Genomic DNA, 14,845 nt, shown 5'->3' on the forward strand with positions numbered 1-14,845 from the left:
ACCTCAATCCTATAGAAAATGTGTGGGTAGAACTGAAAAAGCGTGTGCGAGCAAGGAGGCCTACAAACCTACAAACCTGACTCAGTTACACAAGCTCTGTCAGGAGGAATTCACCCAACTTATTGTGGGTTAGCTTGTGGAAGGCTACCCGAAACGTTTGACCCAAGTTAAACAATTTAAAGACAATGCTACCAAATACTAATTGAGTGTATGTAAACTTCTGACCCACTGGGAATGTGATTAAATAAATAAAAAGCTGAAAAATCATTCACTCTACTATTATTCTGACATTTCACATTCTTAAAATAAAGTGGTGATCCTAACTGACCTAAAACAGGGCATTTTTACTCTGATTAAATGTCAGAAATTGTGATTTGGCTAAGGTGTATGTAAACTTCCAACTTCAACTGTACATGTCAATCTCTCCTGGCTGAAAGTGGAGGAGAGACTGACTTCATCACTACTTGTATTTATGAGAGGTATTGGCATGTTGAATGCACCAATCTGTCTATCTAAACGACTAGCACACAGCTCGGACACCCATGCATACCCCACAAGACATGCCACAAGAGGTCTCTTCACAGTCCCCAAGTCCAGAACAGAATATGGGAGGCATAGAGCCATGACTACATGGAACTCTATTCCACATCAAGTAACTGACGCAAGCAGTAAAATTAGATTTAAAAAACAGATTAAAAAAACACCTTATGGAACAGCGGTGGCTGTGAAGCAACACAAACATTGGCACAGACACATGCATACACACACACACATACGCACTATACATACACATGGATTTAGTACTGTAGATATGTGGTAGTGGGAGAGTAGACCCGAGGGCACACATTGTAATGTTTTAAAATTGTATAAACTGCCTTAATTTTGCTGGACCCCAGGAAGAGTAATGGGGTCCATAATAAATACAAATACTTGAACTCTGTGAAGCATTTATTTGGGCTGCAATTTCTGAGGCTGGTAACTCTAATGAACTTATCCTCTGCAGCAGAGGTAACTGGGTGTTCCTTTCCTGTGGTGGTCCTCATGAGAACTAGTTTCATCATAGCGCTTGATGGTTTTTGCGACTGATGAAGGCCTGATTGGCGGAGTGCTGCAGAGATGGTTGTCCTTCTGTAAGATTCTCCCATCTCCACAGAAGAACTCTGGAGCTCTGTCAGTGACCATTAGGTTCCTGGTCACCTCACTGACCAGGGCCCTTCTCTCCCGATTGCTCAGTTTGGCCGGGAGGCCAACTCTAGCAAGAATCTTAATGGTTCCAATCTTCTTTCATTTAAGAATGATGGAGGCCACTGTGTTCTTGGTGACCTTCAATGCTGCAGATATTTTTTGGTACCCTTCCTCAGATCTATGCCTTGACATAATCATGTCTCTGAGCTCTACGGGCAATTCCTTCAACCTTAGGGTTTGGTTTTTGTTCTGCCATGCACTGTCAACTGTGGGACCTTATATAGATAGACAGGTGTGTGCGCCTTTCCAAATAATGTACAACAAAGTTGTAGAAACATCAAGGATGTTCAATGGAAACAGGATGCAGCGGAGCTCAATTTAGAGGCTCATAGCAAAGGGTCTGAATAATTTAATACAATTTAATACATTTTAGAATAAAGGCTGTAAGGTAACAAAAAGTGAAGGGGTCTGAATACTTTCCGATTGTACTGTGTTGTCAGTTGAGTTGGGACTTGCTACAAGGCCATCAAATGCATTATGACTAGATGGGCAGAAACAAACCCACTCTTCCGACCAATTGTCAATCCAATGGTTTATTAAGAGGGGGAAATTATATATATATAAAAAAAAAAAAAAACATTTAAGTCTATCAACAACAAAGCAGAACACCAGTCATTGAATGGAAATATTAGACAAACATATTTACCCTTTCCTGTTTAGATGTCTTTGATATGAAAGGATCACAGGGGAAATGTTTCAGTCCAGCAAGGGACACGAGCAAAGGGTTGGTGTAACTAGTCTACCACCCTCCCATCACATACATAAACACTTTGATTTACTCTACCCATCTCATGCCTTAGACATATTGCAGACATTGAAAATGAACAGGACAAAATAAAACATCTTGGACAAAAATAAATCACACCAATCATATTGACAGCAGGGCAAGCAGACCTGAATGACCGGCTTGCCATTTTTGTATTCAAAACTTAATAATTTCAGAAAAAAAATAGATCAATGACTTACTTCCATAAAAAGGATTTACAATCACTCTTGCTTACTTATATATGACAAAGTGGAGTTTCACACTCCCTTCGTAAGATGGCACACCTTGTAATAAAACAGGAAAAATAACTAAAATCAATTTAAGAGACCATTCGAACAGGATTAACTGAAATGACTAGCCCCCAAATGTTTTACAATGGTCTAAAATCACATTTGTGAATCAGTGTACAACTGGATTTTCAGAGAAAAACTAAGTCTGCCTTTACATTTCCCCTGGTCAATCTTTGGTATTGCTTACAAATGTTCATTGCACATTTTATTCATAAACAACACATCCAGTAAAACATTTTGCACTAAAAGCTATGCCAAATGTTGACCACAGGATATGGACACAACACATGCCCCTTTTTTTAAATTTTATATAATGGCATGATTTTGTTCCATGCACTACAGTGTGTTTGTCCTACACCATTCTATTGATTTAATTTCTGGGTAAAAAGGAGAACAGGATGCGCTACTCTAATATTTAGTATCAACCAATGCAATTATGTAGCAAAAAAAAAAAAAAAAAAAAAAAAAAAAATTACTAAAAAATGTCTCCAACAAACAAGAAAACAATTTATTTCATAAAAAGGTTCTGAAGTGAAAACTAACTTGGCTGCACGTCTATGGCAATGTCTAGGCAAAGACACAGGATTCAGAGATTGGAGTCTCCCGTGTTCTAATCCTGACAGCCCCCTCTCGTGCTGTTCCCCTAGTACAATCTGCAGGGACGATGGGTGGACGTGACACTACCCAACTCACTGGCAACTATAGTTGCAGCATGCCAGTGCAGGACTAGATTAAGGGCTAACATTCTGGTTGATGCTCTACCTTTTGACAGTTCCTTGATCCCCTACATCTAAGTACTACTGAGGATAACCATGTTCTTCTCTTACAGTACAAGGACGAGTAGAGAACGACCATATTCGCACCCCTGGAAGAGTAAGGAAACAGAATTTCTAATCCGCTGTTTAGAGGGAATTGTCCGTTCACTGTTGAAGCTGTGCTGTTAATACAGGCACAGGGCCAATCACAAACCTATAATAATAAATTGAAAATTATGTACATACTTACAAAATTATGTAAAGCAGGAAAAACAAGTTTAATCCTTTCATTCATACAATGTCTGCAGACAATTTCGTGCACATACACCAAAAGGCCTGGAGATTTTTTCAGAAAACACTAACTTAGTGGGGGTCTTTCTCCATATCCAGGCAGTAATTTTCCATCCAATACTGCGGCTGACATGGTCATGTGATGCAGGGTAAACGACATGGTGGTTCTGACCACTGTGGTGCTAAGCTGCACCATGTAAAGGATCTATATCTAGCAGCTGGTGTACATAGCATCCACAATCACCCCCTACTCTTACTAGGGCCTACTACAGCATGGTGCGTCCACACAGCACACATCCAAGGCTTTGGTTTCCTTTCAATGCAAACACACACCTCCTCTCCTCCCCTAGCAAACAGCCTTGCGAAAGCAACCAGCAGGGGAAGGGAATCCCACATTAACTAAAGAAAAGTGAAAAGGGTGAGTCTAAAGGAAACTCATACAGCCAAGGTGGCTTTTGTGCCTCGTCTTCGCCCTTGTTTAGAGACTCATGTTCCCTTGTTTATTTTGGGGAGTGGTCGTGGAGGGGGGTGAAGGGAGAGTTGCTGGAGGAAGGACACTCTGAGACTCCCTCCATCTTGGCTGGCGAGCCAGTGGAAGAACCCACGCTGCTGAGGCTGCCGTCTAGCACGTCTGGTGGACAGAGACTGGCAAGTGAAGAAGATGCATTTCAGCACACAAACTGTTACGATATTCAATGACAGTGGGTCGCATTGTGATTCTGCTCATCATATGAAGGTGCAGGGTTTAGCCTAATGGCAGGGAGGGAACTGAAAGTGTTTAAATTGAACTAAATGGCCTAAACATGCAGTGGCTTTTATGAAGTTTGAGGAACATTCACCAGGAGTTGAAGTCTGTCAGTTGTTGGGGAGTAGGCAAATCAGAGGACAACATGGTAGTGGTCCCATGAAAAAGCCTCTTTGGCTGGCTCTCCATCTCCATCATCTCCCCTAGAGAAGAGGAGGCACAGACATTCATCAAAAGAGAACCAACATATCCATAGGACATAAAACACCTCACACAAAATTCCCTTTCACCTAAACAGGAGTTCAAAGGGGCAAGTGAAGTGGTACTAGTATAGTGTGTGTGTACAAAAACACGAAACACAACTTCAAAGACTTCACTGAATAAGACTTCATAAGGAAATCGGTCAATTGAAATAAATTAGTCCCTAATTTACGGATTTCATCTGACGGGGCAGGGGTGCAGCCATAGGTGGACCTTGCAGGGCATAGGCCACCCACTTGGCAGCCAGGCCCAGCCAATCAGAAGGAGTATTTCCCCACAAAAGGGCTTTATTGGAGCCAGAAATACTCTTCAGAATCTTTATTGAACGAGGGATTCAATAATCTGGCAACAGCTCAAGTGGACATACCTGCAGTCAGGATGCCAATGGCATGCTCCCTCAAAACTTCAGACATCTGTGGAATTGTTGTGACAAAACTGCACATTTTAAAGTGGTATTTTATAGTCCCCAGCACAAGATGCAAATGTGTAATGATCATGCTGTTTAATCAGCTTCTTGAGAGCCATACCAGTGAGGTCTTGGCAAAGGAGAAATGGTCATTAACAGGGATGTAAACACATTTGTGAGAAATAAGCTGTTTGTGCACATGGAACATTTATTTTAGCTCATGAAACCAACAATTTACATGTTGTGTTTATATTTATGCTCATACCAGTCAAACGCTTGGACACCTACTCATTCAAGTAGCCACCCTTTGCCTTGAAAGATTTGCACACTCTTGGCTTTCTCTCAACCAGCTTCATGAGGTAGTCACCTGGAATGCATTTCAATTAACAGGTATGCCTTAATTTGTGGAATTCCTTTCCTTCGTAATGCATTTGAGCCAATCAGTTGTGTTGTGACAAGGTAGGGGTGGTATACAGAAGATGTTTGTTACCAAATAGGTCTAAGTCCATATTATGGCAAGAACTGGTCAAATAAGCAAAGAGAAATGACAGTCCATCATTACATTAAGACATGAAGGTCAGTCAAATCCAGAACATTTCAAAAACTTTGAAAGTTTCTTCCAAGTGCAGTCTCAAAAACAAATCAAACCCTTTGATGAAACTGGCTCCCATAAGGACTACCACAGTAAAGGAAGACCCAGAGTTACTTCTGCTGCAGAGTTACCAGCCTCAGAAATTGCATCCCAAATAAATGCTTCAGAGTTCAAGTAACAGACATCTCTACATAAACTGTTCAGATGCCTTCATGGTTGAATTGCTTCAAAGAAACCACTACTAAAGGACACCAATAAGAGAATTGCTTGGGCCAAGAAACACAAGCATTGGGCATTAGACTGGTGGAAATCTGTCCTTTGTTTGGTCTGGAGTCCAAATTTGATATTTTTGGTTCCAACCGCCAAGCATGGAGGAGGTGGTGTGATGGTGCTTTGCTGGTTACGTCAGTGATTTACTTAGAATTCAAGGCACACTTAACCAGCATGGCTACCACAGCATTCTGCAGAGATACACCATCCGATCTGGTTTGCGCTTAGTGGGACAATCATTTGTTTTTAAGGAAAATGACCCAGCACACCTCCAGGCTGTGTAAGGGCTATTTTACAAAGAAGGAGAGTGATGAGTGCTGCGTCAGATGACCTGGCCTCCACAATCACCTGACCTCAACCCAATTTTTTATTGAACTAGGCAAGTCATTTAAGAACAAATTCTTATTTACAATGACGTCCTACCAAAAGGCGAAAGCCCTCCTACAGGGACGGGGGCCTGGGATTAAAATTAAATACAATACAGGACAACACACACAAGAGAGACAACACTACATAAAAGGAGACTTAAGACAACTACTCTGGACGTCAGAGTGAAGGAAAAGCAGCCAACAAGTGCACAGCATATGTGGGAACTCCTTCAAGACTGTTGGAAAAGCATCCCAGGTGAAGCTGGTTGAGAGAATGCCAAGACGGTGTAAAGCTGTCAAGGCAAAGGGTGGCTACTTTGAAGAATCTAAAATCAAAATATATTTTGTATTTGTTTTAACACTTTGGGTTACCACATGATTCCATGTGTTATTTCATAGTTTTGATGTCTTCACTATTATTCTACAATGTAGAAAGTAGAAAAAATTAAGAAAAACCCTTGAATGGGCAGGTGTCCAAACTTGACTTGTACTGTATATAGTGTACAAAACATTATGAACACCTGCTCTTTCCATGACAGACTGACCAGGTAAATCCAGGTGTAAGCCATGATCCCTTAGGGGTCACCTGTTAAATCCACTTAAAAATCAGTGTAGATGAAGGTGAGGAGACAGGTTAAAGAAGGATTGTTAAGCATCAAGATAATTGAGACATGGACTGTGTATGTGTGCCATTCAGAGGGTGACAAAAGTTAAGTGCCTTTAAACAGGGTATAGTAGGTGCCAGACGCACCAGTTTGGGTGAAGAACTGCAACGGTGCTGGGTTTTCATACTGAACTGTTTTTTAAAATGTTTTTTTCCTCCCCAATTTTGTGTTATTCAATTGGAAGTGTGTCTTGTCGCTGCAACCCCCATACGGACTCAAGAGACGAAGGTCGAGAGCCGTGCATCCTCCAAAACACAACCCAGCCAAATCGCACTGCTTCTTGACAATGCCCGCTTAACCCGGAAGCCAGCCGCACCAATGTGTCGGAGGAAACGCTGTGCACCTGGCGACCGTGTCAGCGTGCATTGCGCCCGGCCCGCAGAGAAGTTGCTAGTGTGAGATGGGACAGCCGGCTGTGACAGAGCCTGGACTCGAACCAGGATCTCTAGTGGCACAGCGGCCACAGTGCCTTACTACTGCGCCATTCGGGAGGCAAAATAGAGCATATTCTGTTGTAACGTATTCAGCTAATACTTGCCTCAAAATAATCTTACTTAGTGTGGTTCTATCTCTAGAGTGAGCAAAGCTTAGTTCCAATGTCGTAAAATCTTTCGTCCTTCCAATAAAATAAAAAATTAAGTATTACAAAAATAATTCTACCCCTCAGATGGGCTTTTAGTGTCCCAACAAATCACCAATTTGTTTGTTTGTACACTCATATACACACACACAAAAAACATGTATGCAACATGTAAAGTGTTGGTTTCATGAGCTGAAATAAAAGATTCCAGAAAAGTTATTTTTCACTAATTTTGTACACAAAATTTTTTACATGCCTGTTGGCGAGCATTTCTCCTTTGCCAAATTAATCCCTACACCTGAAAGGTGTGGCATATCAAGCTGATTAAATGGCACGATCATTACACAGGTGCACCTTGTGCTTGGGACAATAAAAGGCCACTAAAATGTTAAGTTGTCACAACACAGATGTCTCAAGTTGAGGGTGCGTGCAATTGGCATGCTGACTGCAGGACTGTCCACCAGAGCCGTTGCCAGAGCATTTAATGTTACATTATCTACTGTAAGCCACCTCCGTCATTTTAGAGAACTTGGCAGTAGGTTCAGCCGGCCTCAACTGCAGACCATGTAACCATGCCAACCCAGGACCTCCACACCCAGCTTGTTCACCTGCGGTATCGTCTAAAACCAGCTACCCGGACAGCTGATGAAACTGAGGAGTATTTATGGGCCCACCCAATTTAAATTGACCGATCCCGCAGGTGAACAAGCCAGATACGGAGGTCCTGGGTTGGCATGTACTTGTCCTCTTGCTCAGTTGTGCACCGGTGCCTCCCACCGTTTCTATTCTGGTTAGAGCCAGTTTGCGCTGTTCTGTGAAGGGAGTAGTACACAGTGTTGAACGAGATCTTCAGTTTCTTGGCAATTTCTCACATGGAATAGCCATCATTTCTCAGAACAAGAGACTGACGAGTTTCAGAAGAAAGGGCTTGTTTCTGGCCATTTTGAGCCTGTAATCAAACCCACAAATGCTAATGCTCCAGATACTCAACTAGTCTAAAGGCCAGTTTTATTGCTTCTTTAATCATAACAGTTTTCAACTGTGCTATCATAATTGCAAAAGGGTTCTTATGATAAACTAGCCTTTTAAAATGATAAACTTGGATTAGCTAACAACGTGCCATTGGAACACAGGAGTGATGGTTGCTGATAATGGTCCTCTGTACACCTATGTAGACATTCCATAAAATCAGCTATTTCTAGCTACAATAGTAATTCACAACATGAACAACGTCTACACTGTATTTCTGATCAATTTGATGTTATTTTAATGGACAAAAAAAAAAAGCTTTTCTTTCAAAAACAAGGTCATTTCTAAGTGACTCCAAACTTTTGAACGGTAGTGTATATCTATATAAAAAAAATACAGACCCACCTTTACGTTTGATGGGCCCCAGGATGCTGGGCCTGATGCAGTTAATGGGGCTTTGGCTCCGCCGGCTAGAGAAAAGAGAAAACCGACAACAAAGCAACATTTATAGCAGTTACTAAATAAGCATTCTGATCATCAGTTGAACTATGAATGGGAGTTGTCAGTGATCAGAGATTCCCTTAGAGCACTCACCTGAAGCGTCGCGTTGGGCTAGGTATAGGGCTGGGGGATAGGCCATTGCTGCTCACCAGAATTTGCAATGAAGGGGAGAAGCACTGCTGCTCATTGGAGGAAGGAAATATATAATTATGAGCCAGGACTCTATGCCAGAGAAACATTTGTGGTCCTAACTGCCAGGCATCCATACAAATTGCAGTGGCTGCACAAGGCACATACCTTCTTCCCTATCCCTCTTGTAGGGGATGGTGCTGGGGACACAGGCACAAAGTCTATGCGCTTTGGGGACGACGAAGCAGATTTCTCAAAGTCATTGTCACTCTATGGGGATTAGCACAAGCAAAATTGTAATCAGCATTAATCAAACTATTGTACCACCATTCATTCAATTGTAAAGTGGTGGTGAGCATACAAATCATACCAATGAGGTGGTTGTTGCTAATATACTACTGAATGACTTATTTTAATATATAATTTATTTATTCAGGCGAGACAAACATAAACCATACTTGATTCTCTCTATTCCCACCCACCCCATCAAGAGGTAGGCAGGCCAACGACCAATTTTATTCATCAGTTCATAATGTGGCATATTTTTGATTAGTTACCCCAATATTTCTATATCATTAATTATATTCTCAGATCATTGTGTATCTAAGAACATGGATAACTAGTTAGTAGCCCCACCTGCTGACCACTGCAGGAATGGACCCCATACCCAGTCAGAGTCAGTGCCAGTGCCCTTAAGGGATACTTCAGGAGTATGGCAATGAGACCCTTTATCTAATTACCAAGAGCCAGATGAACTCAAGATATCATTTTTATGTCTGTGTCCCATATGAAGGAAGTTAAGAGGTAGTTTCACTAGCCAATGCTAACTACTGTTAGTGCAATGACTCAAAGTATGACTCAAAGTCTATGGGTATCTGTTAGCATGGTTGCGTTTAGATTTTTGTACAATATAAATACATTTATCAGAGCCTCCCGGGACGAGGAAATTGTTGGATTCTTCTGTGCTCCTGTAAACGTAGGGGTTAGGGCAGGGGTTTTCAAAACGTTCCTTGCCCAGGGACGCCCGCACAGGCAAACCGGCGACCCCCCATCATATGTTAAGAATTTTTTTTTATCTATGTAATCAACATTTTAAAATAGATTTGGTAGACAGTTTCATTGTTTTGACTTCCTCTTGCCATTGAACTGTGGGGAAGTTACATTTTTTTTTACAAAAATATAAATACTAATTTCCTCCATATTAAAGAGATAGTTTGAGATTTTTTCAAAGAAGCCATTTATGCTAACTGTTCCTGTAAACGTCAAGTCATTGCACTAATACTAGTTAGTATTGGCTTGTGAAACTACCTCCAACTTCCTTCATCTGGGATGCAGAAACATAAAAACAGTATCCACAATGGTAGTCTGTTGCAGCTAGCAATATAAAATACTTACCATAAAATCCCCCAAAACATTAAAAATAAAAACAATTATAAAACTGACCCCCTGCAGTACTTTGGGGCCACGGACTGCAGTTTGAAAACCCCTGGTATAAGGTTGTCTAAGGTGAAAGCTATGATCCTTTATTGATGTCACCTGTTAAATCCACTTCAATCAGTGTAGATGGAAGAGACAGGTTAAAGGAGAATTTTTCAGCCTTCGAGACAATTAAGACATGGATTGTGTATGTGTGCTATTCAAAGGGTGAAAGGGCAAGATAAAATATTTTAAGTGCAACACTGCTGGGTTTTTCACACTCATCAGTGTCCCGTGTGTAACAAGAATGGTCCACCACCCAAAGGACTTCCAGCTAACTTGACAACTGCGGGAAGTGGCCAGTATCCCTGTGGAAAACTTTCAACAGCTTTTAGAGTCCATGCCCCAACGAATTGAGGTTGTTCTGAGGGCAAAAAGGGGCAACTCAAGATTAGGACGGTGTTCCTAATGTTTTGAACACTCAGTGTATATGCAGCGGCTCATATTTTCTCCAGATTCAGTTGAAATGGAGCATCTTATTTAGTGGTAAAACTTATTCAGCTCATACTGTACTTGCCTCGAATAATCTTACTTATTGTGGTCCTATCTCTAGAGTGAGAAAAGCTTAGTTCCAATGTCTTAATATCGTTCACCAGGTTAAAAAATAAATAATCACCAATTATCAATTCTGGTATAAGTGCCATGATGGGCCAAAAATATTAATAATAATTTTAAAAAAGTATTCACATATCATTCAGCCTTAATTCATTGGCACAGATTTGGGGCAACGGGCTGGATCTGTCAACGTCTGTCTGAAATCTGATTAAAGTCACCGCCAGGTATTATAGGGGCGTCACCACATCCCAGTAGTGTTTGTACTATTGCATGAAAGAACTCAGGGGAGTCTGCATTTGGAGCATAAATATTGCACAATGTAACCGACACACAAACTGTCCCCTCACCACAGCTGTCCCCCTGATTCTGTTCTTGAGAGACTGGTGGCCCAGTATGGGCCACACTCCCTACAAAAGAGACAGGAAATGTAATGTAATGTGGAGGCAGGCTATCAAACCAAATACACAAACTGAAAAACTCTACCCCAAATAGCACCCCATTCTTTCTTTAGTGCACTACCTTAGTTTTGGGGTGATGGCTTAGTCATCTAACATACTAATGCACTGCCCAATTGCATGAATGCTGAAGTGGTGAGACACTCCTAAATATTGGAGTGCGTAAGCCTAGTATTTTTGGGGGGGGGGATTCAAATTCAGATTTATTGTTACCATGGGAGCATCATCAATTCTCACCAGACTCAGACTCTCCTCCCAGGACTGACTCATCTGCATGGCTGCTTGAACCTCCCTGTGATGATAACACAGACATCTATGAATATGCTTTTTTTCTAAAAGGGTTGATCCAATGATACTCAACCGCGGTTATTGACATAGTATACCATCACAAGACGAGTGAGCGGTTAATAAATAAAATGCTTTCAAAGGCCAATAAACTGAATTTCATCATGCACCAACTTGTCCCAATCCATACATGTCTCTTACCGTTCATGGGCTGTCTCTCTATTCATCACATCCACACCTTCCTCCTGTAGTACCAAAAACAAGTAGCATAGACAATAACTAATAACAAGATAACTAATGTAAAACATACAGAGCCCGTAAAACATATATATGTTAAGAACTTTTGTGAAAGAGCAGTTTGAAAGATATGGCAAATAGAAATCAAACCGGATGGACATCAGAAAGAGATGGGTGAGGTTGAGGGTCGACAGGATTAAAAACAAATAAAATAGAACTATTGTAAAATAAACTGTCCATAAAATGTATATAGTATGAATAAGCTGGAAATAAAGGCCTAAGCGTTGTTGTTCACTAGTTTACTCCAATTGGGGGAGGGGTGATAGGGTTGGAGGGTAATGAAGGAAAATTAATATTTTTAAAGAGAGATAGATATGCATGTTCATCACATGTATATATTTTTTTTTTGCAAATATAATGGGGTATTGGAAGTGACGCAGACAATTACATTTATGGAAGCTACAATCTATCTGCAATATTGAAGCTGATCTAATCCCCCCACCCAAAAATAAACAAGAAGCATAGACATTCAGTTGGTGAGTGATATTACAGTATCTCACCTATGGATCAAACGGGCTGACAGTCAAGAGTGAACGTTGTTGGAGAGTACTACCAATTGGTCTGCTCTGGGAAACCGTGAGCTCTGTGTACTATATCTGAAATAGGGTGCCATTTGAGAGGCAGTCTATGGCACGTCTGTCAGTCACTGACACACCCTATGGATGAAGGCCTGAAATGCAAAGCAGCTAAAATTATCGCTTGGTTCCATGACAAGTGTGTGCACTGCAGTGGTACTTACCCGCTTGATCTGATGAAGCCTTGTGCTGGGGACACGAATGGGTGATGAAGGGACCTGCATGTGTGTGTGTGAAGGTGAGCAAGATGAATTAAATGAATCCCCCAGTCTATAAGATATTTCTTAGTAAGAGTAGTATGCATACTATTTTGATTATACTCCAATTTCCATACCATATTAGGGCGGTTGACAACAGTGGTGCTGTTTCGCCTGCTGCGTAGAATCTCTCTGTGGAAAACCTGGGAATTGTCACTAAAAATGGACAGAAAGATTAACACCACCACTTTGGAGTCTCAAATGGCACCCTATTCCCAATATAGTACACTTATTTTCACCAGGTCCCAAAATAGCCCACTATGTAGGCAATAGTGTGCGATAGGGCTCTAGTCAAAAGTAGTGCACAGTATTGGAAATAGGACGACATTTGGAACACATTAATCTACTACTATGCTCTGAATGTCAGCATTATCCTACCAACAGCCTGATCTTGAGAAACTGGTGGCCTTGTTAACGTCGCTGGTCTGCTGTGGCATTACTTAATTGTCCACACTCCTGACATCAGAGAAGGTGTGTGTAATTATTACAGATCCCCCCCCCATTATCTACTGCAGAGGTCCAGCGAAATGAAGGCACTTCAAAAAATATATATATACTTTACATTTCACAGCACATTGACAGCCATGCAGTTTGACTAGATCAACATCTCAAGTCAGAAATACTGTGAGGAGCAGTGACCAAATTGACATTTAAAGTGATACAAGTGAGGTGAAAGACATTTTCTGAAAACCTTAGGCCATTAATCATTGGGGCGCTGTTGGATCGTCTCAGGTGTCCGTCGCTCTGAACTAGTGTTGATGGGATTACGAGGTCCAATTCCATCTTCTCTTGTTTGCTCATCCTGGTGTCCTTTCGTTTAGCTGGCTCGAGATGTCTTCAGAAACGCCTGCAACGTTCCAGGCCACCAGTATGTGAACCTACATGGTGATGCAAAGCAACGTTCTACGTAGGTAACGTTAGCTACTCCAATGCTGATTGATGGATCTGAAAAATATCATCGACATGTATAAAGTTAGTTTATATTGGCCCAAGTTTATATTGGCCCAAGTTCCAGCAAGTGACGCTCTTGAAGATTATTGGTTATTTGTCTAAACCGACGTAGTTTTTTCTAATAGGCTAGCAAATCACAGCTCACTCAAAGCCCTGGCCTGTGCTAGTTAGCCTAGCCACACAGGCACAATTCCTTAGTCGCTAGCTAGCTACTTGCTAATTAAACTAGCTAGCAAGCGAGCTACCGTTACTGGTCTCGAGCAAGAAAGTGATCAACTGTTTAGAAAGACCAGTTAGCCAAATTAAAACATGTCGACAATTGAAATCACCAATCCAACAAAACGGTGTACTTTGTATAACGTCGTGTTAGCTTGTAGTATAGCAAAATAGTATTAGTTCGCTACTAACTATTACGCGAGTTAGCTCGAATATTATGGTTTCAAGCCAGCTGGCTAACGCCGTTATATCAAATGGTTATTGATGAAGTTGCTATGCTAGCTTGAAAGTTTCATTACCATGTTCAGACGATCATCAACCTACATAACTTGTACAGTTTTCCCTCAGCCATATATCGAGCATTTCCCTTCTTCACAATACGTTAACTCTTGAGTAAAATGAATTCGTGTAGGTCGCTGAACTCAATGATCAATTGTGTTTATTAATCTGCTACTGGATCCGCCGAGAAATCTCCAATACCAAACTTCCCGCCCCTTTTGATGCTTGCAGGGTGACCGACAGCAGACGGATCCAATTAAATTGCCTCAATTTGAAAGACAGACAAGTGGCCAATGGTTGCAGCGGTTGTGAGCTATTTCCTGGTGGCGTCATACAGTCAAAATGTCGGTTAACTTGATGCTGCTGCTAGGTAAAAGAGCTGAAGGAGGTCTGGAGGTGTTGCCATAAATGACACTTTCAAGATCAGTTGGTTGAAAATATGTTTGGTCAATGCTGAATCAATTTGGTATTTCATTCCAAACAATGTGTTTAATAAATTGGGAGGTCCTTAATTTTTACTGAAATGTAATTATATTCCTGAAAGATTACCCGCTAAATTGGCATATTGTAAACTGTGTCTTATGTGTTAGGCTATTAGTTGGTTGTGTTGTACTTACCAGTACCCAGTGTTCGTGGGGTCTGACATGCCAATCAAACTGCTATCTG

The 14,845-nt window shown here is 41.2% G+C and overlaps 1 protein-coding gene across 1 annotated transcript; it reads right to left on the reverse strand.

Annotated features, from left to right (window-relative positions):
• Nucleotides 1-1,760: 1,760 nt before the first annotated feature.
• Nucleotides 1,761-14,413, reverse strand: LOC139396089 (P2R1A-PPP2R2A-interacting phosphatase regulator 1-like). Its single transcript, XM_071143299.1, has 11 exons — nt 14,200-14,413; nt 13,425-13,678; nt 12,811-12,889; nt 12,641-12,694; nt 11,806-11,849; nt 11,557-11,611; nt 9,002-9,103; nt 8,798-8,883; nt 8,609-8,673; nt 4,187-4,295; nt 1,761-3,992 (listed from the first exon to the last, which is right to left on the reverse strand). Exons 2-11 carry the CDS (start codon nt 13,532-13,534, stop codon nt 3,848-3,850), a joined length of 849 nt encoding a protein of 282 aa, XP_070999400.1. The 5' UTR covers nt 13,535-13,678; nt 14,200-14,413; the 3' UTR covers nt 1,761-3,847.
• Between the last annotated feature and the right edge of the window lie 432 nt (nt 14,414-14,845).

This window comes from Oncorhynchus clarkii, chromosome 3 (genome assembly GCF_045791955.1).
Source record: "Oncorhynchus clarkii lewisi isolate Uvic-CL-2024 chromosome 3, UVic_Ocla_1.0, whole genome shotgun sequence".
NCBI lineage: Eukaryota > Metazoa > Chordata > Actinopteri > Salmoniformes > Salmonidae > Oncorhynchus > Oncorhynchus clarkii.

What these genes read in the sequence shown, in the direction of transcription:
- LOC139396089 (XM_071143299.1), bottom strand. Translation starts at nt 13,534, where the DNA reads ATGAGCAAACAAGAGAAGATGGAATTGGACCTCGTAATCCCATCAACA. An exon ending in GGGAGGAGAGTCTGAGTCTG is followed by an intron (nt 9,104 to 11,556) that starts GTGAGAATTGAT and finishes TAATCCCCATAG; the next exon opens with AGTGACAATGACTTTGAGAA. An exon ending in CAAGAGGGATAGGGAAGAAG is followed by an intron (nt 8,884 to 9,001) that starts GTATGTGCCTTG and finishes TCCAATGAGCAG; the next exon opens with CAGTGCTTCTCCCCTTCATT.